This window comes from Gopherus flavomarginatus, chromosome 10 (assembly GCF_025201925.1).
Source record: "Gopherus flavomarginatus isolate rGopFla2 chromosome 10, rGopFla2.mat.asm, whole genome shotgun sequence".
Lineage (NCBI taxonomy): Eukaryota > Metazoa > Chordata > Testudines > Testudinidae > Gopherus > Gopherus flavomarginatus.
This window is the reverse complement of record NC_066626.1, coordinates 17,165,289-17,180,602: the sequence shown is the minus strand read 5'-3', so window position 1 is coordinate 17,180,602 and position 15,314 is coordinate 17,165,289. Positions and strand designations below refer to the sequence as shown.

The 15,314-nt window shown below is 42.4% G+C and overlaps 1 protein-coding gene across 7 annotated transcripts in view; it reads left to right on the top strand.

Annotated features, from left to right (window-relative positions):
- The window catches only part of UNC80 (unc-80 homolog, NALCN channel complex subunit), a 197,581-nt gene that overhangs the window by 99,033 nt on the left and 83,234 nt on the right, over nucleotides 1-15,314 (top strand). For 4 of the 7 annotated variants that reach the window (XM_050916066.1, XM_050916067.1, XM_050916063.1 and 1 more), the window contains 6 exons: nucleotides 2,604-2,769; nucleotides 6,315-6,518; nucleotides 8,245-8,345; nucleotides 10,320-10,517; nucleotides 12,271-12,378; nucleotides 14,043-14,181. In XM_050916066.1, the coding sequence (XP_050772023.1) occupies nucleotides 2,604-2,769; nucleotides 6,315-6,518; nucleotides 8,245-8,345; nucleotides 10,320-10,517; nucleotides 12,271-12,378; nucleotides 14,043-14,181 (916 nt within the window). The remainder of the gene's footprint in view (nucleotides 1-2,603; nucleotides 2,770-6,314; nucleotides 6,519-8,244; nucleotides 8,346-10,319; nucleotides 10,518-12,270; nucleotides 12,379-14,042; nucleotides 14,182-15,314) is intronic. The other 3 variants (XM_050916065.1, XM_050916064.1, XM_050916068.1) reach the window with 2 other exon arrangements.

The window sequence follows — 15,314 nt, the reverse complement described above, 5'->3', positions numbered from 1 at the left end:
TAATTAGGATCTGTAGGGATCTGTGTCTTTGAGCCAGACAAAATGCTGCCGATTAATAATTTTTCAAACTGCTGTGGGAGAAGAAGAGGAGGACTTGATTTATAGTGTGAAACTGGAAGAAAACTTAGTCTCACTGTATAAGCGTCTATCAGAAATAATATTAGCCTGATTTTTTGAATCTTATACAAGTACCGAACAATTATGGTCCCATAACACTCAAGTAAGCGGTGTATTATGTTTTGAGTTAGAAATGGGTTAATGGGGGTTTCTTTGCACAAAGAAAACTTTCTGGCTTGCTTGTACTTTTAAAGAGAATTGAGTGTATGAAGATTTGGTTTCTTTTTGTTGTTGTTGCTGATAAAGCTAAGTTGCTAGCAGAGCATTTTTTTGCAGACATAAACCTGGATAAGAGCCAGAGTTAAGTCTGCAGTGAAAACGTACCCTAAATGAGTGGTTGATTCTAAGATGTCTTAAGCATTTGTAGATTCCACGCATGTCAGCAGGGCCTTGTCTAGACTAGAGAACTAAACCTGAACCGATAATGGTGAGCCAGTTTACCCACAAACAGTTCACTCCATCCAGACTAGTCGGGCTGAATTGCATTAAGTCTTGCCTTGTGTCCAAAATCATTTCAGTTGCAATGTGATCCGAATGCCTCTATCACAGTTCCATCTACCAGAAGCAGTATGTTGTGGATGTTTTCATAAAGCCAGGGGTACACTGGGGGCGGGGCGGGGGCAGTGAAAGATGAATTGAACCCTTTCAGCTAGTCTGCATCCACATTTGTTCAGATTAAACCAGTTAAACTGGGATTTTCAGCGCTGCCTAATGGAGTTGAGGTGCCCAATTCCCAGTGAACCAAGATGCCCAACTCCCCAGATGCTCCTTTGAAAATTCAGCCTTAAACTGATTGTTAAGCAAGTGAAAAAGTCATTGTTCTTATCACTTATTATATCATCAGTTGGACCATTCAGGAGGTTTTCTGAGGGACTGCAAAGTGTTCTACAAGCGTTCTAAGGGCTGTATTTGGTCTAATTTCTCTCATGCAAGGCAATTACACATCTTCAGCACCACTAAGTCTGTAATGTTTCTGCTCTTTTGTATGTTTTTGTGTGTGTTTTTGTGTTGGGAAAATTCACTTATTTCAAAGTAGCATTTAATGTAACAGAACTTCACACATCCCTGTTAACTCCTAGTAACTTCAGTTGGAGTTACAGCTGAGCACCTGTGGGCAAAATCTCCTGAATGTTAGATAAGACACTTATATTTCCTCATGATTAACTTTTTGGATTGTTTTAAGACAGTTTACTACAGGCTTAGTCTATAGGCAGACCATGTGCCAAATCCGGACCACTAGATGCTTTTGAACAGACCCAAAAATCTTTTTATTTCCTTATTATCATTATTGTTATTGGTTTTGTATTATTTTTTCTGGAGTCTGGACCTTGACTATACTTTGGCCAAGAAATTTGGACCTTGACAAAAAATAATTGATTACTCCCTGTTTACTATAACACCTCTTCCCCTGTTTAGCCTGACAAGTAGCTCTGCCATTTTACATTTCTATACCCTAGTGGTTTTCACGCTAAACAGTCTCCAAGGTATCAGTGTCGCCAAGTGGATGTTGTGAATAAAATTATAAACTAGTGGGGCTTTTTAACTGCACTCACTGTATGTGCTTCTCACCAGCCATTTTGAAAACAGAATCCTATGTGTTTAACCAGCCTTTTTTACAGTCTCTGCTAAGGGAAATGAATGTGTATATCTGAATCGTGCTATAATTGTAATGTTGCCCCTTTGGATTGAATGGTTAGTCAGTGTTCGGAGCATTGCAGGGTTGTTTCTGCCAGGAAGAGAAATGGATGATCCGAGTCGGGTGCTGTCCTGTTTGTTTACTAAGAAAGAACACACAGTCCTGTTTTCTTGAAAGCAGCAGAAACAAACAGCAGGCAGTTTCCTTGCTCACTATTTACAAGTTTGCCTCTCTAGTCAGTTCTGTGCCCAAGGAGCTCTGTCTCTGTACTCTCTTTGAGGGCCATGCTCGCAACTGCTTCTCTTGCTGTCTGCTGGTGTTTTATTTGTTTTTCTGCCTCTGGCGCTTGCATGTGCACATACACATGCACACAAGCTGCAACCAATCCCCTAATCTACCTGTGTTTGCCACCAGTCCCAGGAAAATCCCCCAGACCACACTGTTCATGCAGCCTATCCTCCAACTATCAGTACGTAAAGGGGCATTATATTGCTCTATCGATTTAGCCTGAAAGAAGGGTGATTAGCATACCCATTGTCTTTAATCAGATCTGTGATCATCTGTAGATCAGAGGCCCAGTTGATGGCAGCTATTAATACCTTCCAGCAGAACAATATCCCCTTGCATTAAGCATGCAGGAGTTGAGATCCAAATTCAATTGCGATTTGAAAATGAGTCAGTGTAGGTTAGCTATGAAGGGATTAGGTTAACTGGGAATTTAGTTCCAGATGATAGAAGTAGGATTTCCATTTGAGGGCAGTTCTTGCTATAATGATGATCTTTTGTTGCTGAAGAGAAGTATAAGAGCTCACGCTATTCACATGTTTCTATGGTCCACCTGGTGCTACAGGACCTGGAGAGCTGCAGGTTGCGTCTGGACCCTGAGCTGGACAGGCACAGGTATGAGAGGAAGATCAGCTTTGCTGGGATTCTGGATGAAAATGAAGATTCAAAAGACTCCCTGCACAGCAGCAGCCACACGCTCAAATCTGACACTGGCTGCGAAGAGAAGAAAGGTTTGTCAGCAGAGTGACGCTTTCATGTTCTCAGGGCTTGTTATGTGATGCTGTATTTTATGTCTCTCCATTTCCATAGACTGTGTTAAAAAGCAGGAAGCCATAGAGCCACATGGCTTGAATAATTTTTGAGCTGCAACGTTGCATATGTTATGTGTGGAAAACAAACATTTTTAAGTCATCAGGATAACGATATTAGCAGAACCAAACAAGTGTTCTAAAAAGCAAATGGTGTAAATTCAGAAATATCTTTTGGTGCACTCCTCAGTTAGAAGTATCAGTATTTGAATTGATTTTTGTATTTTCTGATACCGTTCTTCAATGTGGGATAAAAAACACACATGGGCCGAAAGATTGGACCCTTCTTTGAAAATCCCCACGTGTTCAGAGGTCGTGGCATTTAACAGAATGAGTGGTTTAACCCCTGACCTCTTTTGGTTCTTTACTACCACTTGAAAAACACCTACCTATGTGGCTCTTGATGGCTAGCAGGTTAATATTACCAGCGTATTACGTACTGTACAAGCAAAGCTCAAGCTCACTGTGTTTGCTCAGGGCAGCAGAACGTTTTCCATTTTAAAACCATCTCATGCAAAATCCCCATACTATATGATGGTACAAGTGTTGCAATACAATATGCAGTCAGTAGTTACTTGACATTTGCTATTAGAGACTGAAAGTTCTGGACAGTTACCTGTAAATGACAGTCCAGTTTGTGTGTTTTAGAACATTTAGAACAAACTGTTTAAAATCTCTTTCATAACGGATATGTAAAGACATAAACATTCTGTAACAATGTTTTTTTTAAATGGATGGGATTTATGGTTTGTGATCTTGTGAAGAATTATACTTGTGTGCTAAACAATGCAAACCATCCAATGGTTGTAGCTTGCCTTTGAAGTCAACCATGAGATTTCCCTTGATTATGAAGGGCTTTGGGTCAGGCTCGCATTGCATTCATGCTCATGGTTGAGCTGTGATTGCATTCACAAGTAGATACATTCATACATGAAACATTTCCAAGAATCATGTGTAAAACTGCCTCCAAAAACACATGGAATGGGAGAGCTCCTGATAGTGAAGGCAGCTTCCCATCAAGCTGCAAAGAGTCATCTTGAAGAATTCTCACATAACCCACTTCCTTTTCTTCTTGACTATTGTTAGCAGCCACAGAATGCACAAATCTCCAGAATTTCACATTGCCAAATAAAGCAGGATGAGAAGTCTCTTATGAATTAGGTGGCTACAACTTTAAATTTTAAAAAAGGCTTCACTAGCAACTGCCTGCAACCACCTTGTGCTGTGATGCCATCAGATCTTATGAGGAAAGCAAGGTTGGGCTGGCAAAGTACATGAACAGGAGGCCTCCTCAAAACATTAGGTGCTGCAAGAAATGGTGGTGGTGATAACATGGAAATTAGGTTTGCCCCTGCCTGGTTACTGTGCAGCACACTTTTGGATACAATGTAAAATCTTTTTTTTCCCCTCAAGAATAGTTCCAACTCATTCTGCTTAACTAAATTCTCCCTGCAGTTTCAGTAAAGCATGGAGGCCTTCTTCACTTCTTGCCCTAAGGTTTGGTGTAGTATTGCTGTGCATGTTTTACAAAGCTGCTACATTGCACCCAGAGGCAGCTGCATTTCAGTGGTGGGAAAAGTGATCCCTATATAGAGGCTGTGTTTCCATTTATACATTAGCAAAATGCTTTGCAATATTTTGTTCTGAATAGGCTAAACAAATACAAGATATTTTTTTTAAGTGTTCTTTGCTCTGACTACAGCCTAGTCTACTGGGAATTTACCTCGGCTAAAACTTAGCAGATGCAAAGGCATCTTTCTGAATCTATAATTGTCTGGCTGAAAATTGTTGTTGTCTGACTGTAACTAAATTTTTCTCACTGCAGTGACAAAAGGACAGGCCTCTCTTTACCCCAATCTCTTTGACCAGTACTAATCCGTTTATTTCCTTTCATCTCCTCTTGAGTGGTAATTACTTTGCTTGATGGTCAACAGCAGGTTTGTCTTAACAGCTATGCAAAAACTACAATTTTACTGTGTCTAACCTCCTACAGGTAGGTCCAAAGCATAGATATACTAATTTAGATTAACAAGTAGCCCCCAGAAAGTTTTAGGTACTCATTGTATGCTAAGAAGTTTCTACAGACTTTATGAAATGTGGCTAGGTGTGCCAAAACAGCTGTGCGTTTCAGTGCAGTCTAGCCAGCTGTGCTGAGGTTGAACAGAATCTAGCCAGCTGTGAGTTAAGTTTCAGTTCAGATACTGGGACGGAGATTCTCAAATCACTCAACAGTGATCTGTCCAGCTGACTAATGAGCAGCGCTGATTAGCTCCAAAAAGGAGACCCATCCAGTCCTTTTCCATCAATAGGATGTTAGCCACCAAAATGGGTTTGTGGGTGAGGGTAGGAGGATATAAAGCTGGGAAAATAAGAGGGATTTTCAAGGCTCAGAAGACTGATTTTTCAAGTCCAAATATAATTACGTTTATATATTTTTCTTACCTATTTTATACCAAAAGGTGTACACCAGTCCAGTCTCTACAGTGCACCAAAAGGTGATGTTGTATGTTCTTCTCTGAATAGATCAACAGTTTAATGACTGAGTGTTGCAACATTTGGACTCATGTGCTGCCATTGTTTTGCCTTTGAAATCAGAGGAGAATAAAATGCAAATGATCGGTGCTTTGAACGTTGAACCATTTCATGTTTGTGCTCATCAGAAACACAAAGTGTCAATAGATGTATTTTTAGTGCCTGAAAGCTGCTGCTTTGTCTGAAGGAGAGGAACTACAAGCTGTTTTTTCCTTAAAGCATTCTAATGGTGAAGAGAATCATGCAAAGAGAGGGATTTATGCAAATATAACTTCAAAGAAGTAACACGTACTATACTACTAATCTGGCAAATCAGGCTAGCTATCTGCAGTCATAAAGGCTGTGTGAATGAACTAGGTGATCCTGCTACAGAGGCAGATTTGGGTTTGCAGACCTTGAGTCAGCAGGAGGATAGGTTTGTCAGAGAAGCTATGTCTGCACTTGGCATTCAATCACTGGTGGACAGCAGCTGTGGTATGTGCACCAGTGCAAATTCCAGTGGTGAGCAAAGAAAGCCACAGTTGGCACCAGTTGAGTCTACTCGAATTTCAAGCAGGAATTAACTCTATCAGTGCCAGTTGTGGTGTTCCTTGTCTTTGCTTGGAGTTTCTACCAGTGCAGTTTACCCATTTGCTGGACATCAGTGGTCAAAGCAGAGTTAATCCCAAATATAAACAAGCCCAGATCTGATGTAATATGTCTCCAGGAAAGAAGATTCTGAGCACATTTCTGTAAAGCATCCCATACTAAGTGATTGATAGAGCTGCATTGGTGCTGGCTTTGGAGGGAGCCTCTTGCCCATCTTCCTTGACAGAAATAAAGGTGCTGCAGTATAGGCTGACAATAAGGAGTCGGGGGAGAAGGGTGGGCTAGGATTTTTTTTAAATGGAGGAAAATTAAGGGGAAAAAAGTCCTCTTTTATTCTTTTAATACAGTTCCCAGCAGGAAGATCAGGATAGGAGGCTCCCGCTTGCTCCAGATTAAAGGAACCCGCAGTTTCCGGGTGAAGAAGGGGGGTTCCCTGTCCAGCATTCGCCGGGCCGGCAGCCTAAAGAGCACCAAGTTATCACGGCAGGACTCAGAGTCTGAGAATGAGGAGCTGCAGCTGTCCCACAGCAGGGACACTGTCACTGACATAGGTAACATAGATGAGATGGGCTAAAAAGGGAGCGGGGCTGCTTGGCAGCATCCAGATTCTGAAATGATTAAAGCAGGTCCAGAATAATAAATAAATATAAAGATTCACTAGGGTAGGAGAAATCTCCATCTCTCTGAGTTAAGCAGCTGTCTTTTCCTCTTCATGGATTGCATAAGCTAACACCCAGAAGGCCAGAGTTCAAAACTTGCCACAGGTGCACACTGGAATATAAATTCTATTCCACACGAAGGTGGTCAATTTAAATATCAGTGTTAGCGTATGAACCCTTAAAATACTGGCATTTACCAGACTTCCAGCCAAATTCATGCTGTGCTTAGGAGGAGGTACACACACAAAAATCATATGATATAGATATATGACATTTACAAATCATATATATTATATATATGCCATTATATGTAATATATATATAAAATATCATTGTTATATATGATATTTTGTTTTCCATGATAGTAGATATTGTATATGTATACATGCACAGTTTGTATTGTATGATATTATATGTGAGTACATTTTATAGTCTATATTATATCATATAATATTCCAGACATATATGTCATTTGAGAATGTAATAGATATCTATTCATATATGTAGAATGTAAAATTATTTTATATATAATGGCCTTGGTCTTCAAAAAATTAGTCCTTATACATTTATTTGATGGAAACAAAATGGACTCCACATCACAAGAAATCCCCATCGCAATTGGCACAAAGTGGTAGGGACATCAGCAAAGGTGTCAAGGATTGGATAAAGACTGGGGCTGAACTAATCTCCCAACCTCAGAGGCCCTTCTGACCCTGTCTGCTTTCCCCACGTTGTACCTCTCTTTTGGATAAATATGAGAGCTAGTTCCTAATCTGGATACCTTTGCAAATTATAAATTCACTTGAAAAAGAAGACAGGACTAACCTGAGTTAAGCCAGAGCTACCCCTTAATGATATTTATGGTAAAAGTTTCCAAAAGCAACTTCTGTTCTAAAACGAGGGCACTATGGAAGACCCCTAAGCAATGAGTGGCTGCCAGAAACACTGGGATCAGTTCAGTGACGAGTCAGAGTTCTCTCCCTTGCCTTAGTTCTCTAGAGTGTGGATTATTTTCCCCTTTCATCCCCATTTATATTAGTGTCTTCTCCTGGGCACATAACCGTAACATTGCCTGGTGGTGGCAACAGCAGCAGGCTGATTCCACTTCAGGTTGGATTTTTGTTGATGGTTTTAACCACAGAGCCCAGTCAATGCAGATCATTGAACCAACAATTTGCAGCATCTTCAACAAATGCAAGGAATTTGTTTCTATTGTTTTTGCTCCCTCCCCTCTCCTCTAAAAGGGAACAATGCTCACCACGGACTAGTTGGCAAATTAACAGTAACTGTGAATGGTGCTTGTAATTGCCAGTCCAGCTGATGGCAAGGGGGAGGAGGGTTCCAAAGGCACTCTATGTGATACAGCAAGTTCTGTATACTGTGATTGGTCTTGGTAGGGTGACCAGACAGTAAATGTGAAAAATCGGGATGGGGGTGGGGGGTAATAGGAGCCTATATAAGAAAAAGACCCAAAAATTGGGACTGTCCCTATAAAATTGGGACATCTGGTCACCCTATTCTCAGCAAGGCTGGTCTGGCTTACAAGCACTTCCCCTAGCTTTTAAACACATGGGTAGCAGTAAAAAACACCACATTTTAGGGTATTTTTCTTTTGAAGAAGGGAGCCCTTGGAGTGCAAGTGAGCCCAGCATTGAGCCTGAAGTGCTGAGTAACACAGGCACGGAGGAGAATTACCATCGGAACATGTCCTGGCTTCATGTAAGTACTGATCCCTCGTGATCCTGTCAGACCTAGCACTTTCAGTTTTGAAAATGAATGGTTATGGTACACTAGTGGTAAACTGTTCATGATTCATGCTTAGTTAGCATAGCATTAGGGCTTTAAAGTGTCTGTAGGCTGCAGCTGTTAGAGTGACTCCTCCCCATCTGTAAAATGGAGATAATACTTCTTTTCTCCCACCATTTGTCTGTCTCCTTTATTTAGATGATAAGCTTTTTGGCCTGGGATCACCCCTTGATATGTGTGTTAACAGCACTTAACACAAAGGAGCTGCAATCTCAGTTGAGCCCTATCTCTCTACTTCAAGAGTTCCCAATCTGGGTACCTTTGCAAATTGTAAATTCACTTAAAAGAAAGACAGGATTCACCTGAGTTGTATAGCCCCCATGGCCGTAGCAGCTGAGCTTCTCACCATCTTCAATGCATTTATCCTCACAATAGAACCATGCTATTATCCCCATGTTGCAGGTATGGAGCTGAGACTCGGACAGACCCAAGTGACTTGCTCAAAATCTCTCAGGAAATTGAACCCAGGCATCCCCAGTTCTAGGCTGGTACCCTAACTACTAGTCAACCCTTGCTACCAGGCACTGCTATAGTACCAGTTATGATCACACCCACCTTAGAAGGGTCAGCACATTTGTTTGACTCCTAATATTATGAGACACTAGAAGGTACAGTCATTGGTGGACGACTTGATCATGTGCATCTGGCCAGCAAGGAGTAGAGGGCAGTAGCACATTTTCCCATTATGGGAGGATAGACACACTCATCAATGTAGGGTATAGATTGGAAGGAGCTAAGAATATTTCTGTGACTGCCTGTCTGGTATTTAGTATACATAGATGAAAGCCTGGAGAATTTTAAGGAGCATGTACTGCAATTAATTTCACGCAATGATCAACTTCTCTAGTAAGCAGGAGATATTGTTGCTCTATGGAATAAAACCAAGGTAAAAAAAAAACAGACTATCTGAGTAAATCTGCTTTATTTAACAATCATTAACAAATTTTTCAAAGGGAACATCAGGTTCAAGCCCTTTTCTGTACACGACCACCTTGGTATTCATTTCGCCCTAGAACTCGTGTAAGGTCAAATTCTGGTATTCTTACTGCCACAACTGGTGGAGTAAGTTACTGCTCAACACGAATAAGGGAACAGACTTTGACCCGCAGCAAGCAATGAGCTTCTGATCTCACTCCAGTTTTATACTAGTGTAAATATACTGACTTTAATGGGGTTGCTCCTTATTGACATCAACATAAGTGAGGTAAAAAGCTGAAAAGCAAACTAGAATATATATCATTTAAAAACCCATGATTTTTGAGTCCATCTCACAATTTCTGGGGGCCTGAATGTTTGGGGTTGGCAGCTGGGTCTGTCTTATTTTGGGCAGGGGTTTGTTAATGCACAGCACCTCCTCTCCAGCAGGCAAATGTGTGGGGGTTGGGGGTCCCTTTGCCTCCCCCCTCCATTGGCTTTGGGTATTTCACTGCTAAGTACTTGGGATAAAGAAGAGTTTCAATAGTGCCTGTCTTGACCCACAGCGCAGGATCTGAAGGTGCCCTCCAGTGCCCATGTGCTGCAGGAGCTGCTCCCACCCTTCAGAGGCAGCAGCTGCAGGGAGCCCCTAGGAGGTTCCATTTCAGATGACATCTCAGATGTCAACCTAGGGAGCTGGGTTTATCCCTATTTTGGGAATAGGGGATGCCCTAATGTTCCCCTCCCTGAAAGGAACCGACTCAAAACTGTGGTGGGGCTGCCGGTGTTTAATGATGGTCAAATATTTGACAGTTTCTAACTCTGACCTTCCCCTTTTATTTCACCAGTGTCAGTGACAAAACAGTCTTGACATGAAATGAGGGGAACGCTGGTTGTCTTGGGCATTCTCTCACCGCCAAACTAGCACTCCTCTTCTTTGAGTAACTCACCCCTCCCCTCTTTGGGTTCCAGGTCATGATCCTGCTGTGCAACCAGCAGAGTTTCATATGTACCCACATTGATTACTGCCACCCGCACTGCTACCTCCACCACAGCCGCTCGTGTGCTCGCCTGGTCCGAGCCATCAAACTGCTGTACGGTGACACCGTGGACTCACTCCGAGAAAACAATGTGCTGAACAATGTGGCAAGAGGCAAAAAGCAGAAGGAGGTGAGAAGGCCAGTAAATACTGTCCAAACTATAGCGCCAGTTCAGCAGGGTACCTAAGCTTGTGACAAATTTTAAACCGTTGATCATCTCATTGGCTTCAATTGAACTACTTTTGTGCTTAAACTGTGGCACATGCTGCAGTACATGGGTCATTCAGGGCCCATAACTGGCTGATATTTATATATTCCTGAGCTGAAACAGACAGGATGCCGATTTTTCTGAATACATGTAATATGGGAGTCTTGTATGAGTCATTCAAATATTCAAGTAGTAATAATATCCCCTTAATTGGTAGCAGAAGTATTTGTGTCCTTGACACTGTTAAATTCACTTCATAATCTCATCAGGGTCAAGATTTCAGCACCCCTGTGTGTGGAAATTTTTGCTCTGCAAGTTCATAACATTTCCCTATCACAGAATAGGTGATTAGTTGCCTGTCCACTTGGAGCAATGGATATATTGGTACGGAACAAAGCGGAGAGGAAACAAATTAAAGAATGCAGAAACTCTACTCTTCAGAACACTAAACTGTGTTCATATGTTTACATCACCTGACGCAAACTGCAATGCTGCAGTTAAGTGCCAAGGAAAAGAAGCAATCTCTAGAATTGTCACCTCTGCCAGCTGAATCGCCTGAGACGAGCACCTGGCAGAGTAAAGGAGCATTAGCTAAAGAGCTTATTCTGCCCTCCTGGGTGTTATTTCAGTTCAAACACTGAATTTCAGTGCAAAATGGTAAGATATACGATTTCATAGCCCATGCCTTAAGAGTAAAGGCTATCAAACAATAGGGATAAAGAAATGGTCACTGGGCAATAAGGCATCTGTGCTTACGCACACAGAGATGGGGATCTTTACATAGGAAAAAAAGTAATGCCATTTATTTCTATATAATCCATTTCTTTTTATGTGTTAGCTCAGTGGTTCTCAGTCTTTTTCATACTATGACCACTCTGGCAACTCCCCATCATCTAGCCAGGATCTAGCTGAAACTACACTCTCATTTAGCAATAAGAGAAGCTCAGGATGGTTGCAATGCTTGACACTTGTTTGCAACCTCCTTGGGGGTCACAACCCCCCAGGTTGAGAACCTCTGTGTTAGTTGATAGGTTACCACCATTAGAAGGAAAGTCTAAAGCCACACAATATGCTGGAGAAACTCTGGTGCTCTGGATATTGAACATGAATCATGGCTGGCAACAGTAGGTTTGCTGGTAAATCCCGTTTCTCGTCACTGAGCTACATGATAATCAGCTTGGTTTGACTTTCAGGCAGTCTTAAATTCGTGTCCAGGTACCTATTGCTTACATTTCCCTGAGAGGAATAGAACAGTTGATGGATTGGTGCAGTGGTTGCAAACTCCTTGGCTAGGAGGTTTTAGACTGGAATTTGTGGACTCTTGATTTTTAACCTTCTTAAAACACTTGTGTTCTAAAATGCACACCTTGTAACCTTTTGATTAGAGTATTCTGGGGCATTTTCAGGGAACACATTCAAATTTTTGACTTGACTTATTGGCTATTGCCTTGTTCTTGTTAAGGAAATTAACATTAAAAATAGATTTTTTTACAAAACCCTTTAGAATTAGGGTACTTATGCCATCTCGCTGGCTGCTGAGCACTGCCAGAACAAAAGGACTTATATGGACTGCTTCAGAACCATGGCTTCAGAATCCACCTGAATTAGATTCCCTGGCTTTACAAACTAGGTGTCTCAGAGATTGACAGATAACTGAACTCCATTTCTTTTTCAGTGCTCGGACAAATCATGCCTGAGAACTCCATCTCTGAAGAAGAGAGTAATGGATATCAACTTGGAAGGAAAGAAGGACTCTGGAATGTTGAAGTACATCAGACAACAGGTACTGGCTATATCACCTACCACAGTGACATGCTGATAAGAGTAGGTTCTGCTTTGCCCTTTAGGAGGGTTTGCAGGGAGAGGAGAAGGAATTGTGGAACCTTGAGCCTGTGCACAGAGTGGGAAGAATTGGAGTGCGTGACTGCTCCTGAATAATACCCATGGAAGTAAATGGCATCCCCACAATGGGTAGTATGTGCCAAAGAGTGAGCTGGAGCAGCAATTAAAAGAACCCCACGCAAAGTTTTCATTAAATACATGCAAATTCTAATCCCATTAACAAACTGAAGGAACAGTGGAAAAGGAAAGGAAGTTAGAGTCGGTGCCTTTAAACAGGGCCAAATTAGCTCAAGAGCTTTAGGGGCTGTAGCCCAGGGCCCTGGCGCAGCAGGGCTCAGGCAGGCTGCCTGCATTCCATGGCCCCACGTTGCTCCCGGAAGTGGCCAGCTGCTGGCAGGTCTCTGTGGCTCATGGCGGGACGGGGGAGGTGGCTCTGCACGCTGCCCCGCCCCCAGCACCGTCCCTGCAGCTCCCATGGGCTGGGGACCGGCCTTTGGGGGCTGCAGGGGCACCACTTGCGGGTACAGGCAGTGTACAGAGACATGCTGTCCACCTTCCCCGAGGGGCTCGCAGAAAAGTGCCAGCAGCCAACTGCACTGCCGGCCAGGAGCCACCTGTGGTAAGTGCCTCCACCTCGAACCCCCTCCTGCACCCCAATCCTCTGCCCCAGGTCAAAATCCCTTCCTGCACCAAACTCCCTCCCAGATCCCTCACCCTCTCCTGCACCCCAACACTCTGCCCCAGCCTGGAGCCCCCTCCTGGACCCAAACTCCCTCCCAGAAAGAAACTAATATTACAGGTGTTCTAAGGTAAGAAGTAGGCTCTTTTGAATTAACTTAACTATGTTTAGGGTGACCAGATGGCCTGATTTTATAGGGACAGTCCTGATTTTTGGGTCTTTTTCTTATATAGAATCCTATTACCCTCAACCCCTGTCCTGATTTTTCACACTTGCTATCTGGTCACCTTAACTATATTCTACATGTTTTAAGACTGAAATGTAACCACAGAAGGGCTTTATGTTAATTAAAAGGCAAGTTTAGTATAGCGTTAATAGCTTCGATGCCATAATTGTGAGAATTTTGTTTTAAATTAGGAAAAAGACATATACAGGGGCCCTAGGCCTAAAGGGAGTTAATCCGTCCCTGCCTTTAAGTGTCTGGGTATTTTAACACCTCACATAGTAGCAGTAAAAAAAAGCAAGTGTTTAGATACCAGCTGTGAATTTGCTGCAGTAGCAGTATGTGAAAACTCGTGTGAATATTTATAGCAGCATGTGTGCTGCCATCTTGAAAAAGCTTTGCTTTCCCTTCTAGTTTATCAAAGTTTCAGTCACTGAGTCAGGGAGGAGCAGCAATGGCACAGGGCTTAGGGAACCAGTTGCATACCACAATTAACAAACAACAAATAGTCAAGATGAATAGGTAGCAAGCAGCATGTAGGCTGAAATATGCTCACATATGAGTATGATATGTTCATATCAGGTTAATTTAATTAGCTAAAAGCAGAGACTGTGGATAATTCATGATCAGATAAAAGGGTAAAATCATTTGCTAACAATAGTTTACTCAACTCTGCTATGAAATACACTTTCATTTTCTGTAGGTAATGAGCCTGTCCCCAGCGCCTTTGTCACTGTTAATCAAGGCAGCTCCTATCCTCACAGAGGAGATGTATGGGGACATTCAGCCTGCAGCATGGGAGCTGCTGCTCAGCGTGGATGAGCACATGGCTGGAGCAGCAGGTAAGAGAACCTGAATCAGAGAGTGGTATCGTTGCACTGCTGGCCATTCATAGCAGATGTTGGGGCCTTGCAGGTCAGCTTCCTGTTGGAGAAGGAATCAGTGACCCTGCATCTGGGTGTGTTTTTAGAGCAACTTGATTATTTTACACCATACACACCAGTCACAAACAGCAGGCAGGCAATCTCCTCTTTTGGGCATCCCAGATGAGACGCCAATGCCTGATTAGAAAGAAAGGGCTCTGCTTCACGAATTGACTCTAGTTAGAGATATTAAAGGAGAGAGCACACTCTCCTGCTGTGTGCCATAACCCTTCCCCCAAAAAGAAACTGCATCACAAAACTTAACAACAATACATTGTTTCTTCAATACCTCCAGGGCTTCTGGGGCGAACCACCTCCAGACAGCCAGCCACACTTTCAAGACTGATATCTGTGGAAATTAATGCTGTTGGCATTGATATTTGCTTGTGGGTAAACAGGTTTCTAATTTTCTGTTTTCTTACCCAGCAGCTCCAACAGCAAAACATGAACTTTTGCATTCAGCTCTGTTCCCCTCAGATCTCTGTGATGGGCGCCTTTGTGAGAGAGGAAGCCACTTAAGATCAAACTTATCATACCTCCAACAAATGTTGGCCCATTTAATTTTAATGCCTCTAGTTTGCAGAGGCCTCCATTCTCTCTTGTCTTATATTTAGTTGGTAAGCTCTTTGGGACAAGGGCCACCTTTTGTCCTATGCGTTTGTACAGCACCTAGCTCCTGGTCTGTAACTGGTGCTCCAGGGCATGACTGCAATGCAAATGATGATATACATTTTATAACATTTGAAAAATCATGTTTAGAATACACCAGAATTACTTCTGGCTTAATGGCTGCAATGTAATTAAGGACAAAGGGCCCAACCTTGCACTGGGATCCGCTAACATGGACCCGTGTGGGTCCTCATGTGATCACTTAGACACATAAAGTAAGGTACCCAACTCCTTCTAATTTCTGTTCTCATATGCCCAGGAGGTTGACTGTAGGGGTTAATTTAGACACTGTAATTTAAAAATTATTGGCATTTTAGTACAGCGTTATAACTGCATTGTTACAGGACTAAAGGAAAGAAAACACTAACAACTATTTCTTAATT